This window comes from Balearica regulorum, chromosome 1, assembly GCF_011004875.1.
Source record: "Balearica regulorum gibbericeps isolate bBalReg1 chromosome 1, bBalReg1.pri, whole genome shotgun sequence".
Lineage (NCBI taxonomy): Eukaryota > Metazoa > Chordata > Aves > Gruiformes > Gruidae > Balearica > Balearica regulorum.
The window spans coordinates 51,109,294-51,124,456 of record NC_046184.1 but is presented as its reverse complement, the minus strand read 5'-3'; the positions used below and the strand labels follow the sequence as shown (position 1 = coordinate 51,124,456).

Here is a 15,163-nt window from a genome sequence, read left to right as displayed (position 1 = left end):
ATGTACCTCTTTGAAAGGTTAATTTCTCTTATGACTTAAAAAAAAAAAGAAAATTTACAGAAAAAGAAAAAAACCTGACTACTCAGCATTATAAGCCAGTGTGGGTAGGAACTGGAATATCTGTACTTCCAGGTTCAAGAGTACAGTAGGGAAGGGCATGTTTCTTTTGGTCACAAAACTATCAAGTAATGCCAGCTTTATTTTTTCAGAGTCTGACTCATTTAACTTGGACACAAACACACCACTAGTTTTTAACACATTTTTATAAAGATGTCTTGAATTATCATTTTAAATAATTTGGCCGCTTTTGAAAATCCTTAAAGAACAGAGTTACTAGTATCTCAGTTCAGCTATTTCTCAAGGACATCTTAAAAACTTCATTAAGCTGTTATTTTCATCTAGAAAAAATCAACAAAAATAAGTGACTGCTAGAAAATACAGTGTTTCATATATAGTATTATAGTGGCAGTTTTGTAAAATTATGACAGTCTTCACAGAGATGGATGGGATATGGGCTTCAAGGTGCATAACAACTTTATCTTTTTCAGAATTTTTTGAAAGCAAAATACTTTCTTCACCCCTTAAGCTGCATATCCTGTATTTGCTTTTGGAAGCATTCACAAGGATTTTTTTCCCTTTTCTAAAATAACACATGATCTCTGAGTTTCTATTTTCTGGACAGTTTTGTGGTCATATTTCAACAAGCTTTCTAAGTGTTAACCATTTAGGGCTACTGATAGGTTTCAGTAAAGGTCCAGGGTTAAAATATTCCAGATATGAAATTAACTTTAAAAAGGACAAACACACAGCCCATAACTTCCTTGGTACATTAAAAAAACCAAACTAAAACACACACACACACAAATTAATCACAACAATGAGAGACTGGAAGGGATTTAAGAGCTCACTTTGTCCATTTTGAGTTTCTGGTTAATCCAGATCATCACGGACAGATCGAAGAAAAAAATGGAGACTCTCCAACCCACCCAGGTAGCTATTCCAACTCATAAGTACCCTTAGAGCTCAAAAGATTTCCCCCAAGTCCAGTCTGAATCATTGGCAAATTAATTGCATTTTTCTTCCTCATATCCTTCCCTTTTCTGAACAGAATAAACAACAACTGATCACCACCTAGTTATTAACTACCTTCTACACATCGTAACACTGTTCCATCCCACCGCAGTTTTTCTCCATTTTGGCCAAACAATCCCAGCAGACTCTAACATTTCCGAAAGATTACATTTTCTAAACTCATTATTATTCTTGTTCTGCTCTGGCCTGTCTCTAAATTACATAAATGCCTTTCCAAGTGTGGCATCCAAAACCAGATGCTGTAGCCTAACACAAGGTTTAGGGAAACAGACAGAAAAGTAAACCCTCATGTCCTGCATATAACAAGGACACCAGGATGAGATTTGCCATTTTTTGAATAATTTGCTGATGCATTAAATTTATGCTCTTTAAGGATGTGTAGATCCTTTTCTGAAGTAGTACTGCCTACCCAATTATTCACCACTTCGTGTTTGTTAATTTGATTTTTCCTTCCCAAGTGTAGCATTGGATTTTTGTCTTTAGTGACTTTTCTATTGATTTCAAGATATTTCTCCAAGCTACTTCTGAACTCCATTCGGCCAAAACACCTACAAACTTGGTGTCATCCATAAGCCAAGCAATATTCACAAATTTTGTAAGTGTACTTTATCATCTTGTTGTGGAACAGTTAAAAAAACAACGAATAGTGCTAGGACCAGGACAAACCACTGGAAAAATCTGCTTCAAAAGTTCTCTTGTTTGACAGAGAGCATCAATAATGACATATTACAACTTAAACAGTTGGGGTTTTTAACCTGCTGTGGCTTTAAAACAATTTTATCTATTTCCCTAACATATGTATGAAAATACAGCACTAGGCTGTGTTATGAGATATTTTTATCTACTGATTCCTGCCCATTTCTGAGCAGGTCACTCTGTCAGAACACCCACAATCCTTGTTATTTTTCAAATACAAGTGGTAGCTGTTCAGACGCTGCCACAGCTAGCTCCTTCAGTATTCTGGGGTGAATTTTATCAGCCTCTGCTGACATGAATGCATCTTCTTTAAATATTCTTTAGTCTGTTCTTCTGATATTCCTTGTCTGAAAATTAATTGCACACACCCTCCCACCAACGTATTTTACGAAGACCACAGCAAAGAAAACACTTTTTGGTTCAGTCTTCACAATCATGTCTCATTTAGCAACATCACCATTGTATAGCTTTAGAAATTCAGGAATTAATCAACCCTGTTAGTACTTCCTTATAGCACATATTAGGGTTTGGAAGTATCCATTCATGTTCATGTAGCTATCTCAGATTAAAATTCACTCTTTCAATAAAATGCCTGAGGAAAAAACATGCTTATACAAAAATTTGGGGACTAGTAGACCAAAGACTCAAAGACCTGAGAAAAAAAAGTAGTAACTTTATTACTGCATTTTATATAAAGAACACAATATATTTTTTGCTTGTTTCTCAGTGAATATAGTGGTAGATATTCTCTGTACAATACCAAATATTAGGAGTTGCTAGGGAGCGTAGCGTTGGAAGCTGTGTGTTTTCCTGTTGCTTACACTGCCCTGCAGACAGGATACTGGGGTCAAGGAACTCAATCAGTTCCACATCCTCCTGCAGCAGAACTTCCTGTTGCAGGATGGTACGGAGCGTGTCAAATCGAAATCCAACATCCTTACCACAAAGAAGCAGGAGAAAAAAAACCAGCCATTAGTAAAGAATATGTAAATTCTTAAAATTAAGTTAGCAGAACAAGGAAAACACCCGGACACTTTACACTTTACTGACAACAATCTGTTCCCAAAGACTACAGGAATGTTTCAGATGTATCACAAGTAGCTACTTCATTTTTATTGAACTTGGTTAACTTTAAAAACTCAGATACTACCTAACAGTTCAGACTTGCAGGATGCATCACATTGACTTTGTGATCTGACCTAGACAGTAACAATACCTGGAAACATGCCACAGATTATGCCAATATATTTGTGTAAGAATCAGAGAGGTACTATATGTATTAGAAGATCATTAATAAAACAGCAAATGCTTTTTTTTTTTGTCATGACATAATTTACATCATTAGCAAACAAACAAAAATTAGAAAGAGAGATATTACAAATTAATTAACAAAAAGTCACCTGTGGACACTTAAAAACAGTAGGGTCAATGTACTGGACTCAAGCCCTCAGCCAAGGCAATGAAGTCCTCTCCTGCAGGATTCTGTGCCTTTCCAAGGGAACTTGATCCAAACATGAAACAGCATGAGACTCTGAAGACTTCACACTTGCTAAACTCCAGGTAAACTTCAGGGAGTTAGTTACTCATGGATTTGATGCCATGATAAGAATTTGCTATTTCTTCCCCTACAGCTATAGCTCTTCAAGACAAATACACAGCTCTTGAAGACAAAAATATCCATCAGAGAAGCCCCCTGAAATTTTAATTTGCATACTGCACCAAACTATAATTACAAAATACTTCAAGTTAAGAATGTCATAAAAAACCCCAACAAACACTGAACACATGCATCTTTGCATCTAGATAGATTACAGGAGAGAAAGGAGAATATTTCTGTAAAACTCTTTAATAGAAGTTAACAGTAGTATAACATTTCACAGTACAAAATCTGTTTAGTTCTGTCATTGACAGAATGAGATTATTTATGAAAGCATAAGATAGCTAGTCAAAAGTTTAATTCCATACATTGATGTCACTCATGATAACTTGCATTCTACTTTTAATGGAAACCATTTGTTTCAGGACTGTGTGCAAGAGGAAACTCTGCCCTCCTCCAATGCATCCTGTGTCATTTCAGTACCCTGCTCTAGCATGCAGCAGGAGAAACATGTTTTCCGTATTCTTTGGATGTGTCTCCATCTCAAGAAAGTAAGGCTAAAAAAAAGCTGTGAAGATAATACCTTTGATTCATAGGGGAAGAAGGAGGAAGAAAAAAGACAACCACAGATCACTAATGAGAAGTTTCAGAGGGAATTTTCTTGTCTTGAGATAAGGGAGAAGAGATACCAATTGGACTTGGCAGAACTCTCTGAGAAATGGAAACCCCTCATTTCTCATGTTGCTCAATTTTTTTTTTTAAGCTACATTTAAAGACATCTTCCCTATATCATAGTAGAAAAAATAAATAAAAATTCTAACTTTTAGATACTGAAACAGTCTGACTAATGTGACATTTGCAAGGCAGACTAGGAACCTTGAAGCAGCTGGATGCAAGTTAAAGCAGATCTCAGACAAGCCCAGGCTAGACACTGAACTGGCTAGAAAGGTGTAAAGGCAGCATAAAACTATTTTTAACTATCTGGGGTTGAACTATCACCCTTCAGGTCTACCCCACAGAGGCTGACTTGGGCCCTAAAAGTTCCTGCAGGCTCCAGGAGCAGGAGAATACAACTTCTGGTGAGGCAGATCCACATCCAACCTGCTTCTGAACTGCTGAGATGAGAGCACATAGGTAGTACAGAGAACTGTTCTTGCCTTTCCCTATAGCCAGACTGCTGCACATATGTCGTCTGCTCTTAATGCTGTTCTGAAGCATTATAATGGAGGTGTATTAATTTGCTTTGCTCTTCCCAAATGCAAAAGCACTGTGGAGAGTGGTGAAGAAACAAAGAGGCCAGGATGGGTCCAGGGGTTGTACACCTGCACCACGTTTGTCTTATGCCTGAGCTAACAAGCTGAAACAGAGAGTGAAGCAATACTCAAATGAAGCTCTAGAGCCTTCTGTCTTGAGCTGTGCCTGCAAGGCACTAGGCTGCAACATACGGACTTTCTCAGTCAGTGTCTCCACACTGCCTTCCACCGAATGGGGTAGCTACACCATAGGTTAACTCCTTTCAGCTTTCAAGAATTTCTTTAATTGCTCACACATTTTATTTTAATTTGTCTTCCACGTTTTTAACATCTTCAAACTGGCTACTGATGTTTTTCCTGTTCTTGTGTGCCCAATTTACCTGGCACAGTAACTCTGAAAACCAGAATCAGCATTATCTGAAGAAGTAAAACTCTCAGAGCCAAAACCAACAGTACAGACCAAAGATGGTGCTCAGAGGATGAGGCACAGAGGAGAGGAAGACTTGTGGATGAGGAAAGGAAATGAAAAAAAAAGTGATCACTTACCAGTCGGTGAAGTATGTCATCATTTTTCTTATATTGTGGACAAGGAAACCAGCTTCTAAAGAACTCAACTAGTTTTGACAGGATGCCTTGCTGAAGGGAACAGAAATTACTCAAATTAAAAAAAAAAAGAAAGCCAAAAATAAATAAATAACATCAAACAATTTCTTTTTTCGTTAACTCAGCCCCAGGTACCTGTAAGGAAGTTTCGTTTACTGTGTCTGGCCTAACTTCAGAGTACGATAAGGAACATCTGCTTCCCGTCAGTTTGCCTGTACACAAGAGTGTGAAATAACCCCACCTATTTGGAGTATAATGGCTTGTTCTGTTGTACTGTTAAAAATAACTACAGCTAGAATTAGTTTGATCTCAAGTTGGCAGCTACTGCATCGATATGAAAGACTTTCTTTCTCCTTGAGGAAAAAAAAAAACAAAACAGTGAAGTTAAATGGCTGATAGGGACTGAAGAAAAGTTAAAGACCAGGAGAGGAACAACCTCTCCTTGGCAGACCACCACAGCTTGAGGACAAGGCTCAGGAGGAGTTGTGAACAGAGACAGGGAAGAGTAACTGTAAGACGAGGAACTGTCCCAGAAACTCCCTGTCCCAAACTATGCGTGCAGTGAGGTACTTTGTCTCCATGCTGCTTCCCATGCAACCTAAATCCACACTTTCACCTGAGCTGTAAACGTAACTTCCAACACCACTAATTTGAAGGTCTCCCTCTGGGTCATCACACATTTTACTCATGTATCTTCCTAAAATATGATGCATGAAAGACTATAATTAAATAGGTGCATGATTTTGCTTCACTCTTCAGCCATTCAGTGAAAAAAAAAATGGAGTTTTTGACACACACTGTATATCTGCTTTCCTCATACTGAGTTGACAGGAAGTATTTTTCAAAATATTTACTTACATACATATATTTCGTGAATTCTGAGGCCCTACCTCTTAATCTTCAGACTGCTCACATGTAATACAATCAAACAAAATGTATACAAAAAGAAACAAGTGTGGAGCACTTACATTTTGTAGCATATTGTTTCAAACTAAAAAAAAATACCAAACAGATTGTAATAGCTTAATGTATAAAGGGTGTCTGCATTAAACCAGCTTATTCCATTTCTCCCTCTTGTTTTTTTTTTTCTCCCCCGCCCCGTGGGAAATAGAAGAGTAAAACCAAGCAACAGAAGCTTGGAGCTTTGTTGTTAGCCCTGTGATGAGCCTGACAGCCCTATGAAAGGCAGCATGACACGAGTTTGAAGCAGCATGCCAGGGCAGAAAGGCTTTGAGTAAAATCAGAAATTGCCACCCTAAAGCCCTTAGGCTTCAACAATTTTTGAAATAACTTACTTCAGCATCCATTTAGGTAACCTAACTCAAGTTTTTTCTTTACGTATGCCTCACCTTTCTGTGTACAGTTAGAATTGCAGACCTACACCAAAAGGAAACATTTTTTAGGTCAGTGTAGAGAGAAACCAATAATAGGAGTTTCGTAATGATAGCTCTTCCCGATACACAGACACCGTCATGGCTCATTAGAAGGAGATATCCCAGCAATCCACACTTGTTAGACTATGGAATAAATCCAAGTGATTGTATTTTGATGCTGCTCAAGGGCACTAACGTAAGTTGGAAGAGGAGGAGAGTGTCACAAACTGCAACACCAGATTATCCTCTAAGTTTTTTGCACCAAGTGGTGCAAAATAAAACAAAATTTTCCAATTACAATTTGTAGAAAATTGAGATGAAATAAACAAAGGTTCTTGCTCTGCATTTGAGTTGCAGACAGATACTTCATCCAGAAGTACTTTTCCCTGTACTTTGAAAGCAGACTACATGTCCATTTGTTGTCCATTTACTATTTAAAATTATGCCTCTTGGAGCCTACAATTTTCAACTGCTTAGCCTTCATAAGTCTTTGGATTTTTATCATGAACATTTAAACTTACACCAAGGATAATTTTAAACTGCTACCAGCTGACTAAACTAGACTGTGAAATTACTTAAAAAAAAACAAACCACAACCATATTAGTGTGCTATGTAAGTAATCTTTGGTTTATTTTCCATGTTTTAGTTTAAAAATAAAAACCTGAGCTTGCATAAACACTCAACAGGCATGTCACTGCTTGAAAACACCAAACAAGACAACCCACTGTCTTGGGCTGTGACCCAGTAGAGTACAGTAACACATTAAATTATTCAGATCCTTGGAGTAATGTCTCACAGTTTGCATTCCCATTGGGAGTGTTACTGACAAGTAAAACAACTTTTATCAACACACAAGTCAGGTCATGTTGCCAATGCTTCTGGAGTATTCTTCTTACAACTTTAGAACACCACTCAGTCAAACTCTCTGTAAACTGAGTAACAAAGATGTATAGCTCCTAAGATTTAAAAAAAAAAATAAAATAGCATAGGACATGCACATTTTAGGTACACTCATTTGAATCTGAAGTAAAATTCTAAGGACTCTTTCTCTTTTGTACAGGGCAAATGTACAAAAATGGCAAACTAGCAGGTATCTAAAACATCATCATTTGCATTTGGCACCTTTCAATTCTGTGCACTTCAGAAAGAAGACAATGGTACATATTCAACACCTTCCAGCTACCCAGAGCAAGCATTATATGGGTGGGAGCCCTAGACAAAGGCAAAGGACTGGTCCCTCTGCCTTTCCACATTGGGTCACCTGCACAACTACTGATGGCTAGCCTCAACACAATCCTCAGTAGCTGCATCCAACACCAGCCCTGTTCTAGTGCTGAAGTATTATCACATCTCAGATCGGATAAGGTGTGACAGCATAATCAATTGAAACATTCAGATATGCACAGCAGTCTAGGAAAATGACCGAGAAAGGAAAATTGTAAATGGAAATAAATACTTTCCGGTGACATCAAGCAGAATACCCAAATAGGATTTAATTCCAGAAAACAGGTCTAGGAGCTCTTGCAAACAGTGCTTTTCAGTATCAGGTGATGATGAGACCAGAACTTTAGCTGTAATTTTCTCCAGAGATTGGCACAGCCAGGAACACTGCACGTATAATTACCATGCTAAATCACATCTCTGTACTCCCTCAGATGGGAGCTTAGCATTTCATCAGCTCTCAGAACACAACCTTGAAGAAACTTTACAGCTTTTCAGCTCAATGTTCATTAAGACCATGTTCCGATTAAAAAAACCCCACCAAAACCACACACAGAGAGAACTACTTAAGATGCGCTTCAAATTCAACCGATGCCTCTGCCTTTCATTAAGCCTGAACCATATGCTCTGCTTGGCAGGACAGAAAGACACAGCAGCAATGTTTGTATCAGTCATTGGGAACCTTTATTTTTTTTCCCCCCAAACTTAGTTTTTCAGTCGCTGAAGACCCCACACTAGATCTTTGCCCTGCCAAAATCTTCCTACATGCCACCAGATTGTACCTGCACAGGGTTCCTACTTGACTGAACACAAGAGGAATAAACAATCTCAACTCAAAGCAATACTGCAGCTTTTCTATTTTTATTTTAATAAAGTGTTTAAGGCAAGTTTTGTAAATTTGCTTTTCAGAAGGAAAACGATACACACCTACTAGACGTGACTCAGCATGGAACATCATCTACCCCCTGTGATTATATTTTGCACTACGCTAAGCCTCAACTAAGATCATTTTACATTAGGACTGTCTGTGGGTAGGTACACATTCAGAACTCAGAAACCATTTGTTTCCCAGACATTTTGTATTTTCAGTAGATTAGGCCAGTGAAGGTTGAGAGAAGGGAAGTGATAATAGTCTCATGTAAAAATGAGGAAATTATTGATTGGATGGAAATGTAAATTGTTTGCCTGTCTGTCATACAAAAGTTGCAATAAAGTCTCAGATCCTCCTAAATCCAGATCACTTCTTTAAATGTGTGGCCAGCTGCCTCTCTCTCGTTCTCTTCCCTTTTGAGACACCCTACCAAAATGACACATAACAAAAATAAACTTTCTGACATCAGATTACAAAATAAAAGTGTTAACCTTCCCCAACTGGTACTGGAACAGCAGCAGGAAGAACCTATGACATGTTATCACAAGAAATTACACACAGGTTTCTTCCTTATTTCTACTACGTATCCTTGTCTAGACAGAAGTGAGACAATGTGAATGTCATCCTAGTATTTGTAAGAAATGGACAGCCCATTTTCACACACCCACTCCCTTCAAGTTGCAAGGCAAATCATGACGAATTACTTCTTTATCTGACACAATACTGGAGGACTTGCTCTCAACGCAATAAAATTAAGTGTAAAATGCTTGAGGGAAAGAGAAGTGAAAAAAACCAGAATACTTGAGGCTTTTAAAAGCAGTATATCTTAAATACTTTTGAGGTTCTTAACCCCACAGCACTTTTGTATTAAATTTGGTGGAAATTATATACATGAACACAGCATCATACTGCTTTATTGACTTCCACAAAAGTAATTATGCGAAATAAAGTAATGCAACTAACAAGCGATAGGCCATGCATTACTTCACAGCAATGAACAGATAATCAGACAATGAAATATGTCACCCTAATTTTTAATTAACAGTGGTTTAATTAAAGCCTTTCTGCACTAAGCCAGAATAGGTATCTTCAATGTAAATGTACCACAAAACTGCCAATAGCTTTTTGGTTGGTTTCTTGAGGGTTATGGTGAGTGCCAGCTGACAATTCTGAAAAGTAAGGGTAGTGGACCTAATATTTCCATGAATACTTTTAAAGGTAGTTTAAACTAAAGTGTAAAAAATTGTGAGTTAAACCCTGAATTAAATTCAGCCTTGCCTTGTGACCACTGATAGAAGCAATCATTATTACAAATGCAATAGCTATCCACACCAACAGTAACTGGAAATCAATTTATTAATTAAATTTAAAATAATCTTACATTAGAGAAACCAGCCAAGGAAGCATGGAGACACTGCAAGAATCACTTCTCCTCCTCCCCTCAGTTAATCTGTTTCTTGGGTCACAAATCCTCAGCAGACGAGACTGGAGTTCTGTATAAAGCTCCTTTGTAATTTTTTTGAAAAGCTGTAAATTCTACAAGAACATGTCTGAACAATATTAAACTTAGGGATTCTTATTATAGTATGATTATTTTTTATACACTCTGTCTAATCCATGTGCTGGGCACGGAGTGGTACTTACTTACTGGTCTGCTCAATGGATATGCACCCTGGATCTTATCTACATGGTCATCTTTGATCAGAAGTGGGGCATGAGAGAAGGGACATGGCACACTTTCATAGGCCTACAAATCTCAGAAACTGGGGATCGAGGCTGTGAAGCAAAGTGCACAGTGCGCCTGCCCAACAGGTAAACACAAACTATGACCAATCCATCCATGAAGACAGACTCCAAGAGGACTGAAGACCAGAGCAAAATGTTTCATTGTTTATTACCCTGTCTTTGCAAACAGACTAACAAGTGTGTGAGGAAGTTTATATTGTCTATACAGAGAGTGGTTGAAATGAATATCACTATATGAAAATACGACCTACAAACACTTCTCTGAATACTGCTAGATGAATAAGCTTCACACTGTAACTTCTAAATTTCAGCTTCAAAGACTGTGCATGTCAGTCCTTGCAAGTACACCATACTATTGCAAACATTTCAAAAACCACACATTTTCCCCCCAGATCAGAAAAAACCTGATTGATGTTATCCACATCAATTCATACACTTCTGAATTCTACCCCACCTAAGATCCTACACAGAGCAGAACTGATTAAAAATCCCACGAGAAAAAAATAGTTCTGATGTAAAACAAAGGAGGAACAAGAGGGACACATACAAAACTGAAAAAACTCTGTTGAAATAAGGCCTGTGACTATTACTCAGCCAATTCCTTGAAGCATCTTGAGAACTGAGTAGTGGATATAGATCAAGATGGCATTATTTGAGAGAAGATCCTAAGAAAAGCATCAGCTCTCCTCATTTGCCATATGATCTCCCATCCACCACAATCTGCAGGGAGAACTTCTGGAGATCTCAGGGCCACTCATATTGCCTGTGTTTGGGAAAAACAGGATGCTCTCCCCAGTTCACTGCCTACTAATTGGGAGGGTGGAACACTGTGGAGGGTGAAGCAGGGAAGCAGCAGAGCTTCCAAATGAGAGGGAAGGCTTGTGAACTTCTGACTTGAAGATAGCTGAAGAGGTATAAAACAGGAATGAACAAGGGGAAAACTGAGCTCCAGTGGAAGGTTAAAAGCCACAGTGGGCAAGGATCAAATGACCTAAGGTGCACAAAGAGGGAAGCTACAGTACATGGTGAGGAGAGAGGAGAAAGAAATAGTAATTCTTCAGAGGCAACACATCAACCCACGAATGCTTGGTTTGGGTTCCTAGCCATGAAGCGCTGCCCACCTCAGCCTGCAGTGGCCAGGACAGAGAAGTCTGCATGGAGGCTTCTTTCTTCTCCTGGCTTAGCACGTAGCTGGAACATGTCCACCGAAATCTGAACTCTCCACTGTGGAAGTGGAAGAGGTAGGCAGAAAATAACTGTTCTTTGCATGCTCCATGTAGATGCTAAAGAGCAGACAGGTTAACTACTGAATTTTCAATATATTTGTCGCAAAGAGATTCTTACATTAGCTGCCTCAAAAGAGGAATTTTCCTCACCCACACTACAGCTCCTCATCTCAGTCACATGGCCTATACACTACCAGTAACAGTAAAATACCATTTATTTTTAATAAGGAAAACAAAAAATGTGTAGGTGTTAAATGGCCAAATTCTCAAGCTTAATTTTAATACCAAAATGTTTTTAAAAAATCGACAAGCCTTTACTTAGAATGATAGAGAAATAAGATGTCTAAGCTTATCAGTTGATGATTCCTGTCAGCTGTTACTGTTAGACAATTGCCATAACCTAAGCACAGTTCTACTATCTCATTCAGATTGGTTGTTGTATTTATATTTCCCAGAAATCCTCTTTCTTAATGTTTTGTCACAGAGAAAGTGGTACTTAGCAACTGAATGCCTGAGAAGGGCTGGGAACTATAAATATTCTATTCCAGAAAATTACAGGTTTTGTTCCCAGAATGTCATGCTAAGCTAACATAATAATATCCAGTAAATAAGATAATTTACAACACTCAAAAAATTCACTATCAAAGTCTCTTGCTTCCCTAGCTTACATAAGTGCAAAGAAACACTTCAAAATACGCTGGTAATCCCTGCATTTCCAAACACATTTGCAGACAAGATATGACAACTGGTTGGTGGTTTTGGTTTTTTTTTTCCTTTTTTTTAAAAAAATACAGTAAGGGATTTATCTTTATCCTCTCTGATTTTGCCTATTTGTGAAGTAATGTGGTTCTCTTTCAAGAAGATAAATACTCAGGAACAGGAGAGCACTTACTTTCTGGGCAGCATGCACTGTCCGCTCTTTTTGGCTTTCCACTGCTGCACATTGCTCTGCCTTCTGTGACACAGATGAACATACTTCAAAATCTGTGTGTCCCAAATCCTGCAGATATTGGTAGAGTGGGGAATTCTGAAAGAGAGTTAAATAAAGAAAAATGAAAAAAAAAAACCCCAAAACAAACACAAAAGGTAATAAACAGTTTCTATTTCCCACTAAACACAACTGTGACTACAGCAATCACACAACCAGCAGTGAATGGATTAAGAACAGCAGAAAAAATAGACATGAGCCAGCAACGTGCACTTGCAGCCCAGAATGCGAACCATATCCCGGGCTGCATCAAAGGAAGCGTGACCAGCAGGTCAAGGGACGGGATCCTGCCCCTCTACTCCACTCTTGTGGGAGCCCACCTGGAGTGCTGCGTCCAGCTCTGGGGGCCCCAGTACAAGACAGACATGGAGCTGTTGGAGCGAGTCCAGAGGAGGGCCACGAAGCTGATCAGAGGGATGGAGCACCTCTCCTATGAGGACAGGCTGAGAGAGCTGGGGTTGTTCAGCCTGGAGAGGGAAGGCTTCAGGGAGACCTTATTGCAGCCTTCCAGTGCCTAATGGGGGCTTATAAGAAAGACTTTTTACCAAGGCCTGTAGTGACAGGACAAGGGGTAACAGCTTTAAACTAAAACACAGTAAGTTTAGATTAGATATTAGGAAGAAATTCTTTACTGTGAGGGTGGTGAGGCACTGGAACAGGTTGCCCAGAGAAGCTGTGGATACCCCCTCCCTGGAAGTGTTTAAGGCCAGGTTGGATGGGGCTTTGGGCAACCTGGTCCACTGAAAGATGTCCCTGCCTATGGAATGTGATTGGATTAGATGATCTTTAAAAGTCCCCTCCAACCCAAACCATTCTGTGGTTCTATATAACAGGAAAATAAACAACACAGTTAATAGCAAAGAAACCAAAATTTTGCTTTAAATATCTCCCCTAAGTTTTAATTTGACCATAAGGAGAGGCTGCAAGACAGTAAACATAGAAAGCAATGTGATGAGAAATAAGCGTGCAACCAATCAACTTTTTCCACAGCAATATTTTTTCTAGGTTACCTGTTAGGGTTCTTTAGCTTATAACTTACATGTTTTCAAAAAATAAACATGGATTTGGTAATATATTTTAAAACATTCTTGCATGACTCTGGAACATTTAATGACACTGTTTTCCAAAAGTTTATAAAAATTGAATAGATTATACTTTGAACCACTTCTACTGAAACAAACTTTAAAACTAGAGCACTTTCAAAGCCTCAATAAAGCAAGCCTTGGTGTAACCTGTTTAGGTACTTCCAGAGTGTTTTACAGAAATGGAAAAAAAAATTAGAAAAAGGCTTCTGCTCTCTCCAAGAATGGTACTAGCACTTCTGGCAAAGGAGTGACACAATTATTTAAAAAAAACCAAAACAACAAACATTCCTCCACCCCTCCAACTTTTTTTTAAGCTGCTGGCAAAACTACTACTTTACAAAAAGTTCTTAATAAAACTTCTTAGTGAAAGTATGGAATTCTGATCACCAGAGAGTGGGGTTTTACTGTTCAGATATTTATCTATATAGACTTCTGAAACTTCTTGATGTCATCTGCCTCAGATATCAAAATTTACTTAACTCATTTTTCTGATTACATCCACATATATGGCAGTATCTAGGATAGATCTGATGGAAAGGATGTTTATGCTAACTCCAGTTCTACTCAGGACATGTAAAGAGATTTCTTTTTTAAGAAAACCTCTCAGCAATCAGTCTTAAATAGCCTAGTTGGTTAGGGATTCATTTTGACCTCTGAAAAATGTTATCAACATCCCACACTAGTATGTGAACACTAGCAAACTGCACAGGAATAACACAAACCATTTTAGGAATTACAACATACTATCTGAGAGATAACAAAAATACTGTAAATAAAAAGTCAAAACTTTACAGTAAATAATGCACAGTTGTGAAGGTCTGCAGAAAGAACTACCAACAGAACATCTACTACAAATTGTTACATTAACTATCATTAACTTGCTGGTGCAAGTTGTGAAGGTGGCCCATCTACTATGACCATGTACCAACATGGCCAAATCTCAAATGACCGCTTGCCATACAATAAAACTTGGAAGCAATCATTCATACTAGCTGAACAAATTAACTTGTTATCTCTAGGGATTTTTTTTTAACCTCATCACTAAAGTGCTATTTTCATCACTCTTACCTATTTAATACATGTAAATTCATACTTTTGCACGGTCTCCTTGAGTTACTCACAACAGATTCAGTGACCTGTCATGATCTGAAACTCAAACATCCGTACCAACTCACAGCTCTGTACAAGTACTGACAATCCCTTTCACCCACAATGACGATGACTGTGCAAACTGCCTGGATAGGTTAATGCCTCATTTCCTTGTGGGAATTTTTCCAGTGTGGCAACTCAATCCGATCTTTTTTTCAAGTACCCTTCCTCTATGGTTGAGTACTTTTTCAAATGCATCCAACTCTAATTAAACAATGTGCCATTCTGGACTGGCTGGAAAGAAGGTATGTTTCTCTTTTTA

General features: G+C 38.3%; 1 protein-coding gene across 5 annotated transcripts in view; it reads right to left on the bottom strand.

Annotated features, from left to right (window-relative positions):
* The window catches only part of VEZT (vezatin, adherens junctions transmembrane protein), a 61,368-nt gene that overhangs the window by 30,251 nt on the left and 15,954 nt on the right, over positions 1-15,163 (bottom strand). For all 5 annotated transcript variants that reach the window (XM_075748824.1, XM_075748832.1, XM_075748849.1 and 2 more), the window contains exons 2-4: positions 12,572-12,706; positions 5,185-5,274; positions 2,549-2,724 (exon numbers count right to left, since the gene is read on the bottom strand). In XM_075748824.1, the coding sequence (XP_075604939.1) occupies positions 2,549-2,724; positions 5,185-5,274; positions 12,572-12,706 (401 nt within the window). The remainder of the gene's footprint in view (positions 1-2,548; positions 2,725-5,184; positions 5,275-12,571; positions 12,707-15,163) is intronic.